The sequence below is a fragment of the Rhinolophus sinicus genome, chromosome 2 (assembly GCF_057876585.1).
Source record: "Rhinolophus sinicus isolate RSI-liver-muscle chromosome 2, RSI-T2T, whole genome shotgun sequence".
NCBI classification, from domain to species: domain Eukaryota; kingdom Metazoa; phylum Chordata; class Mammalia; order Chiroptera; family Rhinolophidae; genus Rhinolophus; species Rhinolophus sinicus.
Window position 1 is genome coordinate 10,683,215 of NC_142502.1, and position 15,520 is coordinate 10,698,734.

General features: G+C 38.8%; 2 protein-coding genes across 4 annotated transcripts in view; one reads left to right on the plus strand and one right to left on the minus strand.

The window, feature by feature from the left end:
- The window catches only part of TFB1M (transcription factor B1, mitochondrial), a 53,951-nt gene that overhangs the window by 27,308 nt on the left and 11,123 nt on the right, over positions 1–15,520 (plus strand). For both annotated transcript variants that reach the window (XM_019749250.3, XM_074333737.2), the window contains exon 5: positions 724–843. In XM_019749250.3, coding sequence (XP_019604809.3) covers positions 724–843 — 120 coding nt within the window. The remainder of the gene's footprint in view (positions 1–723; positions 844–15,520) is intronic.
- Positions 4,748–12,084, minus strand: CLDN20 (claudin 20). Of its 2 annotated transcripts, XM_019749252.3 has the most exons (4): positions 11,830–12,084; positions 9,790–10,016; positions 9,493–9,688; positions 4,748–8,763 (listed from the first exon to the last, which is right to left on the minus strand). In XM_019749252.3, the coding sequence occupies exon 4, from the start codon at positions 8,653–8,655 to the stop codon at positions 7,996–7,998; it is 660 nt and encodes a 219-aa protein (XP_019604811.2). In that variant the 5' UTR covers positions 8,656–8,763; positions 9,493–9,688; positions 9,790–10,016; positions 11,830–12,084; the 3' UTR covers positions 4,748–7,995. The 2 variants fall into 2 exon arrangements, with proteins under 2 accessions (XP_019604811.2, XP_019604810.2); XM_019749251.3 differs by lacking the exon at positions 11,830–12,084 and having other exon boundaries at positions 9,790–10,915.

Here is a 15,520-nt window from a genome sequence, read left to right on the forward strand (position 1 = left end):
TCTCTCTCTCTCTCTCTCTCACACACACACACACACACACACACACACACTAAGAAGTAATCTTTTGAAGTTTTTATATAAATGAAGTCATATTGTACATATTTTCTGTCAATTATATTTTATTCTATTTTGGGATCTATGTTGGTAACCCTTGTTATTCATTGTAACTAGTAGTATTTAGTATTCCACTGCCAAAATTATCACCGTTTACTTACTAAGTCACCTGTTGACGGACCTTCATGTTTTTCCACTTTTTTTTTGTCTCACACATAATGTCACAGTGAACGTTCTTCCACATATCTCCTGTGTAGGCATGTAAACTGTTCTCCAGGACGTATTCCTAAAGGTAGACAGACCTAAAGGATCATGAGGGCTTAGTGAACTGTAGCTTCACTATATACGTCGCCAAATTATGTCCCAGTGTGCTTGTACTAACCTCCCCCCTCACCAGCCACCTATGAGAGTCCATGCTGCTCCATGTACTCGCCAATACTAGGTTCTACCAGGTTCTTGTTGTTTAAATTTTGTTCACTTCATGGGTATGAAATTGTATCTCATTATGGTTTTAATTTGCATGTCCCTAATTTGCAATGGTTGAGCATAATTTATGGTTATGGTTTTTGAGTTACTCTTCACATAGTTTCTATTAGTTGTTTATCTTTTGATTATGATCAGACTGGATTAATTAATTATTTGCTAAAATTCTTTTTTGTCTTTCCGTAGAGACTTACAGCCGGTACAGGAAGCAAACAGCGAAGTCGCCTCTCTGTTATGGCCCAGTACCTCTGCAGCGTTCAGCACGTCTTTACAATTCCAGGTCGGGCTTTTGTCCCCAAACCAGAGGTACGAGTGTCTGTGTGTTTGTGTAAGACCCAGTTATGTTAGAAACCAAGAACTTTATTTTTAGGCTTTTATATTTACGGTTATTACCATAACCCAGAATCTTTAGGCTACCTAATTTTACCAAGGGTTTCTTAGAGTGGATATTAGAATATTTTTTAATGTAAAGTTTCTAATTCTATTTTAATTACCCTGTTGAGGGTATTTGATGGTGTTTAGAGGTTGTTATCCCCTTTATCTTTGATTTAGGGATAAGGTACCCTTGTTAGTTAATTAAACGTTCTTTCCTCTAAGATGAAGGCTTTGTGAAAATATTTATTATTTGGAAAAAGAGCTAGCTATGTCTTTGGCTCTCTTTTTTTTTGAAGGATGCTTGCTTTTTGGCAAATTAAACATATGCATAGCAATTTTCTTTACGTGCTTTTCATCTGATTGTAAATATTACATGCAGAGGATTTATTTAATCTAGGAAATAAGTTATCAACGTGGAGAGAAAATGTATTATGATAAAGGAAAACAGTAAATCAAAGGATTAAATTTTAGTTCTGAAAGAATTCTCTGCTCTGAAGTAGTTTTACCATATTAGGGCAGACCAGGAACACTCTGAGGAAAGCCAGAAAATATTTGGATGATAAGTACATTGAACACTGTTTTTACAAATTTGTTTTCTTGAGAAAAGGGAAGAGTTTTTACAGAGATGATAAAATTACGGTACCAGGCTGCCCCTTGTGCTAAACCCTCTGAAAGCAAAAAGAGAAAGTCATAATGACAGATAACCACAACACAAGGTAAAATAGGCCAAGTTCTAAAACAGAGGTCAGGAAGTTTCCTGGGGGAGTTGAGAGAGAGGTGTCTATAGATGCTCATCAGAAATTGACTAAAATTCAATACCTATTCTCAGCCAAAACTCTTTAACACTTAGATAAAGAGAATTTCTTTTGTCATATGACAAGAAGAGCTTATTTATAACCACCTTAGGATTTGCCTGTGAGATTCTGTTATCCCTTCTGTCCGTCAGTCTTTGGTTTTAACAAACTTAATCGCACTTGAATGGCAGAACTTTCGCCCCTGTGGAACTATTACAATTCTGTGCTGACAAGGTGAACAAAAGTCTTGCCAAACTCTTCACTCCTTCTCTAATGCAGTCCCCAAAATTTGAACCCAGAATTATTTTCCATATACAGAAAACACAACCTCTTAGGCTCTTAAAATTAGATTGATTGGTCTACGCTAATGTTTCTGAAACTACTGGAGTTTCTAATTATGGATTTTAAGTTAGAATTTTTTAAATTTTGTATTTTCACTGTTGAGTTAATAAAATGATTATTACAGGATAAAATGTCCATTTAACAGTGCAAATTTACAACTAAAAAGTGCTTCCAGGAGAGAATTAAACTTTTTTTTAAAGTTGCTCAAGCTGGCATCTAAAGACCCCTGAGAATCCACATATTTCTAGGGTTTCATAGTAACTTTTTTTTCAGCTAACCTGCATATTGCTCAATTTGAGAAATACCGAGCTATTAGCTATTCTTTCAAAAGTCTGCTGTCATCTTTTTTCTTTTATAAATTGTGGTCATGGGTCTGGTGATCTAACATCCTTCCCACAGGATGAACAGATGTTAGTTCTGACCACTATTCTGTACTCCAACCTAGTAGAAAAGTCACTTAGCTGTAATATGAGATTTGCAACAGGCTCTTTTGATTGATATGAGAAAGGCAGCATTCTCTAGTGGAGGAACTAGAAGTACTTTGAAGTAAGCTAGACCTACTGGAATTCCAGCGCTCCTGGTTAAGAGAACTTGGTCACGTTAATAGGCTGAGTTTTAATACATCAAATTAGGGCAAGAATATCGCCCTTGAAGGGTTGTTGAGGAATAGAGATAATCAATGTAAAGGGCCTGATATGAGCATCAGGCATGGAGGCAGGCAGTGTAAGGGAGGTATTACTGTTAGGATTATAAACAAATATCTGGACCAAGGTGTAATATCCTGTTAGAGTAGTGCAGATTATAATTTTAAGACATAAATTTTAAGACATAATTTATATCTAATTTTGCCTATAATGTATAGTATAGGAAGCATGTTACTCCTAAACATGGTGAAGATTTAAAGCATAAATTGCATCAGCACAATTTTAGATGAATTAACGGTGATACACCCGTGACATATTATAGAGAAAAGGTCGGGACTTGAGGCATCCATGACTGGCCTTTGAGGGCAGCCGTTTAGAGGCTTTCCATGGTGCTTGCACAGCTATTGAGGGCTGGACCTATGTGTGAAATAGTCTTGAGCTTAGTAAATGGATGAGTCCACATAGAAACAGCTATTTTTCGGGGCAGCTGGATGGCTCAGTTGGTTAGAATGTGAGCTCTCAACAACAAGGTTGCCAGTTCAACACCCCCCCCCCCCCCCCCCCCCGTTATGGGATGGTGGGCTGTGCCCCTGCAACTAAAGATTGAAAATGGCAACTGGACTTGGAGCTGAGCTGTGCCCTCCACAACTAGATTGAAGGACAACAACTTGGAGCTGATGGACCCTGGAGCAACACACTGTTCCCCAATAATAAAATTTGTGTTTTTTTTTAAAAAAAGAAAAGAAACAGCTATTTTTCATGCCTTTGTGTTTTTTGAAATCTGAGATTGAGTATGTTACTTCTGTTGTATATTACCCTGTATTTGAGAATCCTTTGGACATAAAGTCGTAAGACTAATATTTTTCTGCTTAACTAATATTCTTCTTTGTTAGGTCTGGTTTCCTAGCATCAAAGATTGAAATAAGGATTTCTGTGAAAGTGAATTGAGGAATGTTCTTGAGAGAATGGAAGGGAGAGAAACAGGTTAAGGCAGAGGAAAAAGCTAAGCAAAGATACCATTCCACCTGGAGACTAGGATAGGGGCTGAAGGGGAGCTCTGGGGTACAAACTGGCCCAGAGAGTGAGTCCTCCCTCGACGTAAGGGAGCAGTGTTTTGTACCCCTGTTGGTCAGGCTGTGGCTCCCGACCTCCTCCTCAGAGCAATGACGCTGTAACCTTCCAGTACAAGCAGGTCTAGGTCTGTGAGCTGTCAGCTCCCCTCACTCACTGTCGCTGGGGGCTGGGTGCTGGGCCCAGAGGAAGGAGCTAGGTCAGGGTGCCCACAGTAACCTCTGTGGTTCCTGCCAGCAGACCACGCTGTCCGATTCCTTGTGTGGCCTTCTCTGCCTTGTTTGCTGGGAAGTTCTAAACTAAGTGTCATGTTTAATTCCTTTAGCAACCTTCAACCGGGATTATTTTATAGCGTTTTTCTCTCTTCCTTTTCTTTGTAACGTTAGTCGTTCATCTTTGTCATTGGCTTTTGTACTTAACTGTACCGGTAATTTCATTGGAAGTTGCCTCAAATTTTTTTTGAAAGTGGGTGAGTCTCAAATAAAACTAAATATGGAAACTAAAAAGCGAGTTTTGTAATTAGAGAAGTAACAGAGTCATCCTCCTCAAAAATCAGATAAAATAAGTGTTGAATAAAAATAAGAGTATTTAGTATTACAGTCTAATTGAATAGTAGTTATGCTTTCATTACTCAAGAATATAATACACAGTAAGAATTATAAATCTAAGAAAGAAACAAAATTGCCATGTTGCAAATGACAATTTTGTATATGTATAAAATGCAATGAAATAAACAAAAAAGTTATTGGGAGTAATGAAGAGATACGCAACAGGATACTGCAGAGTTACAGGCTATGATATAAATCTGAAAAGCCAATAAAGTTGATGTATGCTTAAGTCATAAAGCTGAAAATACAGCGATAGAAGAAATGTAATGATAAAACATTGAATCCACGTGCAAAACTGAACTTTCTACCTACCCACCCCAGGCTGCTCCTCCCCGTATATTCAGTGCGCTAACGTCGTCGTCATCTCCCAGGTCATCCAAGCCTAAACCTGGAGGTCATCTGAAGGGCCCCACCCCTCCTCCTTACCTTTATCCTCACGACCAGTCACTAGTTACCAGCTTCTGACATCCCCTACATACTATCTCTTAAATCTATCCATTCTTATACCCAATTCTGAGTTAATGTAAGTCATCTTTATTTCTGCCAGAATTACTAGATGATTTCTTCAGATATACACACACACAAACACACACACATACATGCATGCACACATACATATACACACAAATCTGCCCCATAGATAAAATAAGCATATTCTGGGGGGGGGAGGGGGGTTAGGCATTTTGTGGGGGAGGTTGTTTTGGTAACTTTTTAATCAAAAGTGAATGTTCAAATATATTCAAATAGATTAGACCAGGGTTTCTCAGCCTCATCAGTATTGACATTTTGGGCCAGATAATTCTTTGTTGCCGGCTGCGGCTCTCCTGTGCCTTGTAGGACATTTAACAGCATTCCTGGCCTCCGCCCACTAGATCTAGTACCTCTACCCCCCCAAGATGTGTCAACCGGAAATCTCTGCAGGTGTTGCCAAGCGCCCTCTGTAGGCTGAACTCACCCCTAGTGGAAAACCACTGGGTTAGACTGAGAACTATTGGGCAACACACCTTACATGCTCACCAGCCCCGATACATGCTTGTGTATATGGTCTCATTTAATCATCAGAGCAAGTCTGTGAATACCTTTTCTCCTCATTTTCACATGAGTAAACCAAGACTTAGATCAAGTAATACGTATTGTGTAACCTTACCCCAGGTGGCTTGACTCTCAAGCCAGGTTCCCTCAGGTTGAATACCATCTCCCCACCTTGGGCAAGTTCAGAAACTTAACCTTTCTCTGCCTCAATTTCCTGTAAGCTGCTAAGAACAGTACCTGCCTCCTAGAGTTCTTAGGAGGATTAAACCGGTCAGTGTATGTAAGGTATTTAGGTTAGGCCTGGCATGTCATAGATAAGCACTTGCAATGACAGGTTACTGAGAATACAAAGGTAAGAAACATACCTTGTCTCCGAGACTAGTTGGAGATGCAATCTTGTGAACTAATCGGTTTTGCTAGAACGTTCTCTCGGAGTACAGACATGGGTGCAGCAGACTTCTTCAGGGAGTCACGAGTGAGTTCACACAGGAGGCCCCAAGTGAGCCCTAAAAGATGAGTGGGAGGTTAGGGAGGCACGGGGTGAATGTGAGAGGGGTTTACAGGGAGGAATGTAGTCGGGGTGAATCCTGGAGGGGGGGAGGGGCTCACACCATTTCATCATTGCCATTTCCAGTCTGGATAGACTTGGGCTGTTACCTTGTATGAAATGGCTGCTTGTCTGAGCGTTCAAAACACTCCTGTATCTATTTAGGAAGAAAATATTCCAGAGCTAAATGAAAATTATTTTTGAAATATATATTGACTTCTATAGAATATACAAACTTTGACATAGGACTATAAGATATGTGGGCTGCATATAAAGCCAGTCACTTTAAGCAAAATGAGAGAACCATATGGGTGTTGAAGCAATCCTAACCGATTAACTTGCATTAAAATATTCTTTTTATTATTTTTAATCCAGCATTTGTTTAGAAAATATTTTGACCACTCAAAAGGAATACATACTTTAAACAATCATTTTGGGTGGCCAGATGGCTCAGTTAGTTAGAGCACGAGCTCTGAACAACAGGGTTGCTGGTTCGATTCCCACATGGGCCATTGAGCTGCGCCCTTCACAACTAGATTGAAGGACACTGACTTGGACCTGATGGGCCCTGGAGAAACACACTGTTCCCCAACATTCCCCAATTAAAATAAATAAATAAAGAAAATCAGTTAAAAAAAGTATCATTTAAATTCCTGTTTAAATGACTCCCTCCCTAATTCATATATGAAACACAACCTTTTCATTTTAGCTATTCCGTTAACAGTTAATGACATTGTTGAAGAGAATAATGATCTACTGAGTAAAATAGGTATAAAACATTATAGTGTCTACTTCTATGTGAAGAAATAAAAATGATTTACTCACATAAGGGTATTCTTCCCATTCTTCAATTATTAATGTACAAAGAAGCTCTTTTTCCCCCATTTACCAATGATTAACATGAATTAAATTATTATAAACAACAGGGTGCAATGTTTCCTTTGCATATTAGAAAATCCAGTTTTTATTTTCTTGTTAAAATATTTTAAATACATAAGATTTTTGACTTATATTTTTAAAAGCATTCTTTATACTTTAAAAATTACTTTCACCTCCATTAACTAGTTGAAGCAGCTCATTTATAAGAGAACAGCAGTGTTATTTTTTTTTATTATTTTTGTTAATGTGAATCAAACTTGAGAATAAAATGACAACCTAATAGTAAACTTTTTCATCTAAAAACTAATCAGAGAGATTAAACGAGATGGGGGTAAATCTAAATTGTGGGAAAAGTGACTTAATCTGACAATCCTCTTGCTGGCAGAAGAGGCCATTTCTTCAGCATATTCAAACAAACAAACTTTTATTCTTATCACTTAGCTTGGACTTCAAGCTTTAAAAGTCCCAGAGATCTGAGTTTGGGTTTGGTTTGGTTTTGCTCTGCTGTGGTAGCATTTACCAGTTTCTTTCCTTTAGTTCTGCATAACCTTTATATATAATATTGTTGGCTCTCACAAATTCATGTAGATATTTTTCTAACATGATCAAAGGGATAGGAAGGTCACAGTAGGTGAGGAAATTGGGGTGGCCAGTTTGGGTGACATCTGAAAGAGTTGGACAGCTCTTCTGTTCCTAACAAGCTGTCATGCAGTGAGGTGGAACACAGAAGCCAGTTACTGTGTGTGGTGGTGTCATACAGATCGCAAAAGCAGCTGATCCCTCGCTAACAGCAGGGCAAGGTGCTCCTTACACTTGGCAGTTTAATTCTTTTATAAAATTCAGTTAATTACCAATTCAGAAGGTGTATCAACGGGTTATCTTAAAAAGGAAGAAAAAAAAGCCATCAATTAATTACCTTAATACAATCAGAGCTGCTTTCAATTATGAAGCTTTACATAAAACATGAAAACAGTGATGGAAGAATGACCTTAAAACAGATGTAATTGTTACATGATAGTTTGTTGGCATTTTAAATGACCTTGTCATTTTAAAGTATTTAAATCTTTGTAGAGAAACTTAAGCACAATTCTGGTATCTTTTTCATCTAAAATAAAGACAAAAGTCACAGCGGGCACCTAAAAATTCCATACGTGTTACACAGTTATTTATACATAATCTTTCATGTTGTATGCAGAATTGCCCTCCAGCTTTGCGGTAGAGATGTGTTTCTGCTTGGGTGGGTAGAACCAAGCTTCTGGACTCTTTTTTATACAGGAAGTGCAGAAAATCATGCCAGAGATAAACAGCAGCATGGCCGAAATGAATCCGATGTAGACGGCTCCTCCGGGTTCGTGTTTGTTACTTTCTGGAATTGTCAGGTCCTGAAAGGTGGCTATGCTCTCCTTTGTGTACCAGACCGCCGGTATTAAACCAGAGATCCCTGCAGACATGAGGCAGACTCCTCCACCAAAAGAAGCCTGCATCTTGGTGTCTTTGTCCCCTCCTAAGCGAATGCATTTCATCCCCACTGTGGCGATGCAGATCCCCAAGGTGGACAGAACACAGGCCAGCACCATGGCGGCCCGCGCAACCTGCACGTGGGTGGGGAGGGCCAGCAAGGAGTACTTCAGGGTGCAGCTGAACATCCCGGTGCTGTCCCACACGCAGTCCATCCACAGCCCTTGCACCTGCGCCACGGCTGTGATGATGTTGGAGCCCACGTCCACATTCACCTTCCAGTTGGGCAGCACGGTGGCCACGAGCACTCCCGAGACCCCACATAAGCCCAGGACCAAAGCCAGGAGCTGGAGGCCCGCCAAGGCCATGGCGTCACCGTCAGCTTTGTCCGCCTAGGAAATCCTGGTGCTTAATTATAATGGCTCTTGGTCAAGATTTTAGCCGTTTCTGTGCAGCAGAGAAGCAAGTAACAAACGCTAGAGAAAGGAGACAAAATCAGGATGGAGGGAAAGAAAGAAGAAAGGCTTCTGTGTACAGTGGGGGCCGAGAGCACCTCTGAATAGGCCCCGTGTGGAAGAGGACACTGCCGCCCGGGGAAAGCTCACACCCGGCCTTCACAGGCTGCCATCCTCCTGCGTGACTGTGGATGGCTGGTGCTGGGTACGTGGTGTAAAGGAACGAGCTGTCCACCTGGTTCTTTCTAAAACTTCACCTGGGCTAAAGTGGGCAGTTACCTTGTTAGGAGATTCAGAAGTACCAAATTCCAGCTATGCGATCTGATAAAGAATTTTAATAGCATTACAGGTTTTTAAAACGTGTTCTTAATTAAAATACTCTACAGGTAATAAGAAAAGAACAGTTTAAATCCACCCTTTAAAATGATTTATAAATACAGAGGGTGCCAAAAAAAAGTATACACATTTTAAGAAAGGAAAAAACTATTAAAATTGTAATAGTATATATCAATAACGAAAGATGAGTACAAGTCATGTGTATACATTATTTTGGCACCTCTGGTATATATTAGAAACGTTAAGTATTCAGAAAATGGTTATATTAGATAAATGTTAATGAAGTGCCACCATGTATCGGCACATGACCCAAGTGAATTGTTGAAAGAGGAGAGGAAAGTCGTGGAGAGAAATCAAAGTCATTGGCATGATTATCCCTAATTTCTAGTTAGTAAACATTTACAAAATCCTTACCTTAGGGTAGCACTTTTTTCACTGCAGGTACAAGATTCTCAAAACCCGAACAATTAAGCCAGTGTATTTTGCTGTGAGGATGTGCAATCCTTTTTGGTTGGGACCAGGATCATTCCCTGACCCAGATGCACACAGCCTGCTGCAAAACCGGTTATTCCGAGCAGTTCCGAAGGAGGGACATCAAATCTTAAAAATACTGAACAGAAAAACCACATCATTATTTGTGAACGGATGCTAAACATAAGTTAACACTTTCTTTTCTTTCTTTTTTAAGAAGAGGAAAATGTTATCACTTACTTTGTGGCTCAGCTGTGTTTTAATCGGGCAGTACTTACTGTCTTTGAGAAATACAGTGGTTTCTGAAATGGCTTTTTTATGTTTTGGAATCAATCTTTGAATGATGTGTTAAAGTGTCTCTATCATGCATCATACATATTTCACAAAAGGCAGCATGGGCTCTGAATCCAAAACACCTGGGTCAAATCTTGGCTTTCCAGAATCTCTCTGTGCCTCAGTCTTTTCCTCTGGAAAATGGGGAGGATTATAATACCTGTATCATGCAGTTAAATACTTCAGTGCCTTTTAAGGACTTAAAACAATATCTGCCCCCGTAGAAAGTACTCAATAAATTATAATTGACATCTAGTTTTATTTTATGTCATATGGCAAATGTCATGGTGTTTATTTTCTATCGTATGACAATTTCTTTTTTCTCTTCCTTAGGCTGATTTAGTCATCATGTTTCCACATTAGGATATTTAGGTAATAAATCCCCCAGGGCCACACGGGTCCCAGCAGCACATTGGCAGTGTCCACATCATCCCCGTCTCCTCCCACTTCTCTCCAGCCTGGACCCTTTTCCTTTCCCACAATCCTCTGGTGAAATCCTCCCGGTGCTTGGAAGTGGGGAAAAGCCACCTCTGCAGGCACAACGCACCATCAACTATCAGCTGCACTCTCCACCCACTCCCTTTCCTGGGGGGGGGGGGGGAGAGAGAGAGAGAGAGAGAGAACGAGAGATTGCAGACTCACCAAAGAGGTTGACGCCTGGCTTTTGGGAAATATCTGAAGTCATACTAATCCATGCCTTTATTAAAAATACGAACTTTCCAGAATTCTAACATTGATTTTCTAAGAAGTTAAGTTCTGGGCTCTCTGAATTCCATTATTCTATTTTTGTTCATAGCCTTAAAATGTGGATTTTACAGTTTAGGAGAGGCTCTCCCTGAGGCTTTGAATTCTTGAGTCAGACATACTGGAAGGATCCGACTGCCTAGGCTTTTCCTGCCATCACACAGTTCATTTCCTTTCGTACTGAGACCAAAATAGAGCAGAAGTAAAGTTTCTAGAACAAAATGAAGCACATGTTTATCGTTTCATAATAGCTGTTTTCAAGTTTGGGTTTTAGGCTCCAGCCAAATCACTAAATTACTGCCTTCCCAGTTCATTTTCAGCTTAGGGATTCTTTAAAAGTGAGATTGCTGTTAACTTTCCCTAAGAATCCCAAGTATCCTGTTTCTTTTTTACTTTGGTTGAGGAACCTTTATGTGTTGATCAGTCTATGCTCAGCTTCCCAATTATAATCCTTTTTTCTCATTAGCCAGTACATTTTATAAATTTCAGTGTAATTCAGACTCGCAGACAGCTTGCTCATCTTAATTAACGAGTACTGGCAGTGATAAATTACAGAGCGCCCCATCAGCGGAAACAATATGACACTGCATTCAGTTAGCATAGCGCTCCCTTACTGTTGAATATTGGACTGTAAATGCTTTCTTCTGCCTGGAGAATTTATGCAGAAAGAATCTGTTCTCCAAAATGAAGGTCACTGTTCTGTTTTTATGTTTTTTGTTTTGTAAAAATACACTGGCATCTTAGCTATAGTGCTATGAAATCTTTTTTCCTCTCCAGCCACAGGCATGATACAGTTTGTGGCCTGTTCTCTCAAATTTCTGCTGCGTAGAAAATAAAGGCATACTTTCAGGGGTGGTGGTGGTGGTGGTGGTGGTGGTGGTGGTGGTAGAAAAATACCGTGAAAGGAAGCAGAAGCAAAGGGGTTGTGTTTAGGAACTTCATTCTAAGGAGAGAACTTTATCCTGCTTCCAAAACACTGCTTACAGAACAGGACTGGTGAATGTTAAATTTGTGAACTGTTTGCCCACAGAAAGTCTGGAGTGGATGTAATCATTAAAAAGTAAAGTCAGTTTTCCAGACAAGAGTATTTATATCAAAAGTAATATTTAAAAACAGATTTACAACCTAAAATTCAAACTACGTTGCACTTGAAGAGCTCTATTTAGGTCTCTAAGCATTATGGAAGCGTCTCCTTTTCCGTACCTTTTGTCCGCAGCCTTCAGTATCTCCAGTCCCTTCTGTCACTTATCTTCACATGAACCCCAGTGTGATGAACAGACACCACGCACATGAGGCTCATTTCACGGCTTCTGGGTATTAGTGGTGAAGCTCCGGCAAGGTAATGCGCAAATAGCAAGGAAAGAGCAACAGAAATCTGAGAGGTAAAAACTGCTGATGGTGCTAGAAGATAAATAGCAGGTTCTCCATCTCACTTTTTGAGCTGTGAGAGGATTAAGAAAGTAGAGGCGGGGAAGGGAGGGCTCATCGAAACCTGAAAGCCGAAAGTGCTTTTCTGCCGCTGTGCAAAGAGGAGGAATTATTTGGGTGCTCACAAAAAAAGGCTTTCTTTTATTTAATCTTATGTTTTAGTCCATAGCTATAATTTATTTTTGAATTTTTATCTGTGTTGGAAGATACAGTTTATTTTTTCAGGTCCCCAATTATATTAAAGAATATAGTCTGAAATATTTTTAACTAGATTGTACCTGACAAATGATACTTGAGACTATCTTTTTATTCTGGTGCTTGTGACTTGTCTGAAATCAAGATTCACAAAATTGGTGACTTTCAAGATAAATATTCAAAAGAGTTTTAAATATATATATATATATATATATATATATATATATATACATACATACATATATACACACATATATATTAATCTTATGTTTTAGTCCATAGCTATATAAACATATATGTACATATAAATACATATATATATATATATATATATGTATGTATGAAAAAAAACCCAGCAACAACTGTTGACTAGAATTTTGATCAGTAAACCTACAAGTATTTTTGGGGGGCGGGGGGTGTCCTGAATTTTCTTCCTCTATTCCTTCCAATTGAGAGAGATTTCTGGAGTATAACTTATATTAGAGCTTTTAGAAACATTTATAAAGTACATCAAAATGATGTGATGAAACATTTTAGATGAAACAGTGAAATCAAGTATTGAGGTTCTAGATCATGAAGAATGGTACATATTTCACCTCCATCTATTTTGGGTTCTCAGTTTTTTCTTCCTCAGTAATTTCAGTTCTACAAGCTATAAATTCATAGCCACTATAAAGGAAGATAATTTTATGATTAGATTTAAAAAAATTTAAAACTGCTAGTACCATGTTAGATGTTAACCATTTCTTTTAAAGCAATTATAATAAAGTGCATGTTTCCATTTGGATTTTTCTAGATTTTTGTTTACTGGGATTATTTATTTATTTATTTATGGTTTCTTTTAATTTTTTTCTAATTCTGGCATTAGCAAGATATTGTTAGAAATCTAATGCCTGTGGATTTGTTTTTTAGCCACAGTACTGTAATTTTGATATATAAAGTTTCTTTTATTTCATGGAAATATATAGACAATCCTTGTATAAATACTGGATGAGGTAGAATTGAATTTCAGGCTCTAACAGGAGCAGCATTGTTATTTCTGCTGGATCAGGAGTCCCCCAGGTACCCTTAGTGGCTTGGCTTGTTTTGTTCCTTGTCACGGTTGTCCGTGCCGACTCACCTGTGCTGAGGCTGGCTGACGGCAGGTGGAGGGACGAGCCAGCCCCAACCCTGACCTCAGCGTAGTGCAACTCGCGGAGGATGAAGGGCTTAAGCGTGCTTTCATGTCATTACTATTTTCAAAACTGCGTTTTCATTCTTCTGCCTTGATGAGAATACTTACCCTATAAAATATTAACTGCCTGTTTTTAAAAGGTAAACTTCTGAAATGCAAATAACTTTCATTAACTGCAGACCTTTAATTCAGGCAGAATTTCTTATATAAAAAAAGGAGCTGAAAAGGAGAGTTGTAGAGAGAAATATAATTTATCAACATTATTATTATATTTCCAATGTGGACATTAAAGGGGATTAAGTCTTGCCTAGATAAGCCTATCTTAGTTTATCTTTACCTCAGTTTTTCTCTTCCCCGGCTCCCTCCCAAGTTGTATGATATATCCAACTTCTGGCATGACATCACTGATAACACACCTTACACCTGTCGGGCAAAACAGAGGTGACCTTCCCCACATCAAGTCTACCCATTTCCCCATGCCCAGCAGTGGCAAACTCGTCCTTCCATTTGGCAGGCCCTGGATCTTACAAGCATCCTCGATTCCCTGCCCAACATCCAGTCAACAAATCGAGTTGTTCCCAAACTTCAAAACAGATAAAGAATCCTACCACCTCTGACTGTCTGGCTTAAGGCCTCTAGAATGTAAACCTCACGAGGCAAATATTTCCGTCCATCTTGTTCATCGCTGCTTCGCCTTTGCCAGGTGGGTGCCTGGCTCATAGGAGGGGTACAGTCAATATTTGCTGAAAGATTCAGAAACTGATTTTGAGTATATAAAATAGCATTAAGCCATACATTACCTTTGCATAATTTTATCCTTTCCAAAAGAGATTCATTTTAAGTAATTTTGCAACTCTTAAGTTTGTAATCTTGATATCGTAATATCTACCATTTATAAGCTGGTTCCCATATGCTAGAGACTGTTGCAGGCGCTATGGCATTTAACACTCAAGACAAGTCTGTGAGATAACAGGAATCCTTATTTTATAGATGAGAAAACTAAGCTCTAGAGAAGTTAAGTAACTTGACTAAGGTCGTAAAATGAGTAAGTAGCCGGTGTGGGAGTCAGGCCCAGAATAAGCCCTGCCTCCACTTAGAATGGATTTCTCAGTCTCATTCTAATGAGTTACTTCTTTCTGTGGTTCTCTGGATTAAGCTGTGGAGACAAATTAACCCTGACACCTGTGTATCTTTAGACATAAACATTTTCTTCTCACTCATGCAAAGTGACTGCAGAATAGCTGGCCAGTGACTCAGCAGGTCATCTATTTTCTTCTTTAAAATGTTTTTACTCATCTATTTTTAAGAAAAAAATTACGTGTGATTGCCTTAGTGTTTGTTTTTCTTAGTGAAGATAATCTGGATATTCAGACAGGCTTTTCTTTTTCTGAAAGAATCGGTAATTTAACTGAATATTTGAGAAATAATAATAGCATATCTTTGTATGAGGTGGTTTTCCAGAACTGTGTTTCTCACCCCTGCCCACACGTGAGCAGCATCCAGCTTTGGAAAGGACTGAGGCCCCGGACCCAGCCCAGTGGCTCTTATTTCATTGGTCTGAGATGATACCCAGTCATTGTATGTTTAAAACACTGCTCACTTAATTCCAATGAAAAGTTGGGGTTCTGATTTTAAAAACAAATGTCTTTTCTTATTTGCTTGCTGTTCACCCATGAAAATAATGAAAGTTCAGAGTATAAAATACCGTGTTTCCCCGAAAATAAGACCTAGCTGGACAATCAGTTCTAATGGGTCTTTCGGAGCAAAAATTAATATAAGACCCAGAATTATTATATTATATTATATTATATTATATTATATTATATTATATTATATTATATTATATTATATTATATACCTGGTCTTATAGTAAAATAAGACCAGGTCTTATATTAATTTTTGCTCCAAAAGACGCATTAGAGCTGATTGTCCGGCTAGGTCTTATTTTCGGGGAAACATGGTAGTTACCTCTTCCAGTCCCACAAATTTAAAGTGATTGACTTAATCTTAAAAATCATGGTTTTCTTCTGACCCCTTAGGAAATTAACAGTGATCAGCTGTGAGCATGATCAGTGCCTTGTTTTCCTCCATCTTTAG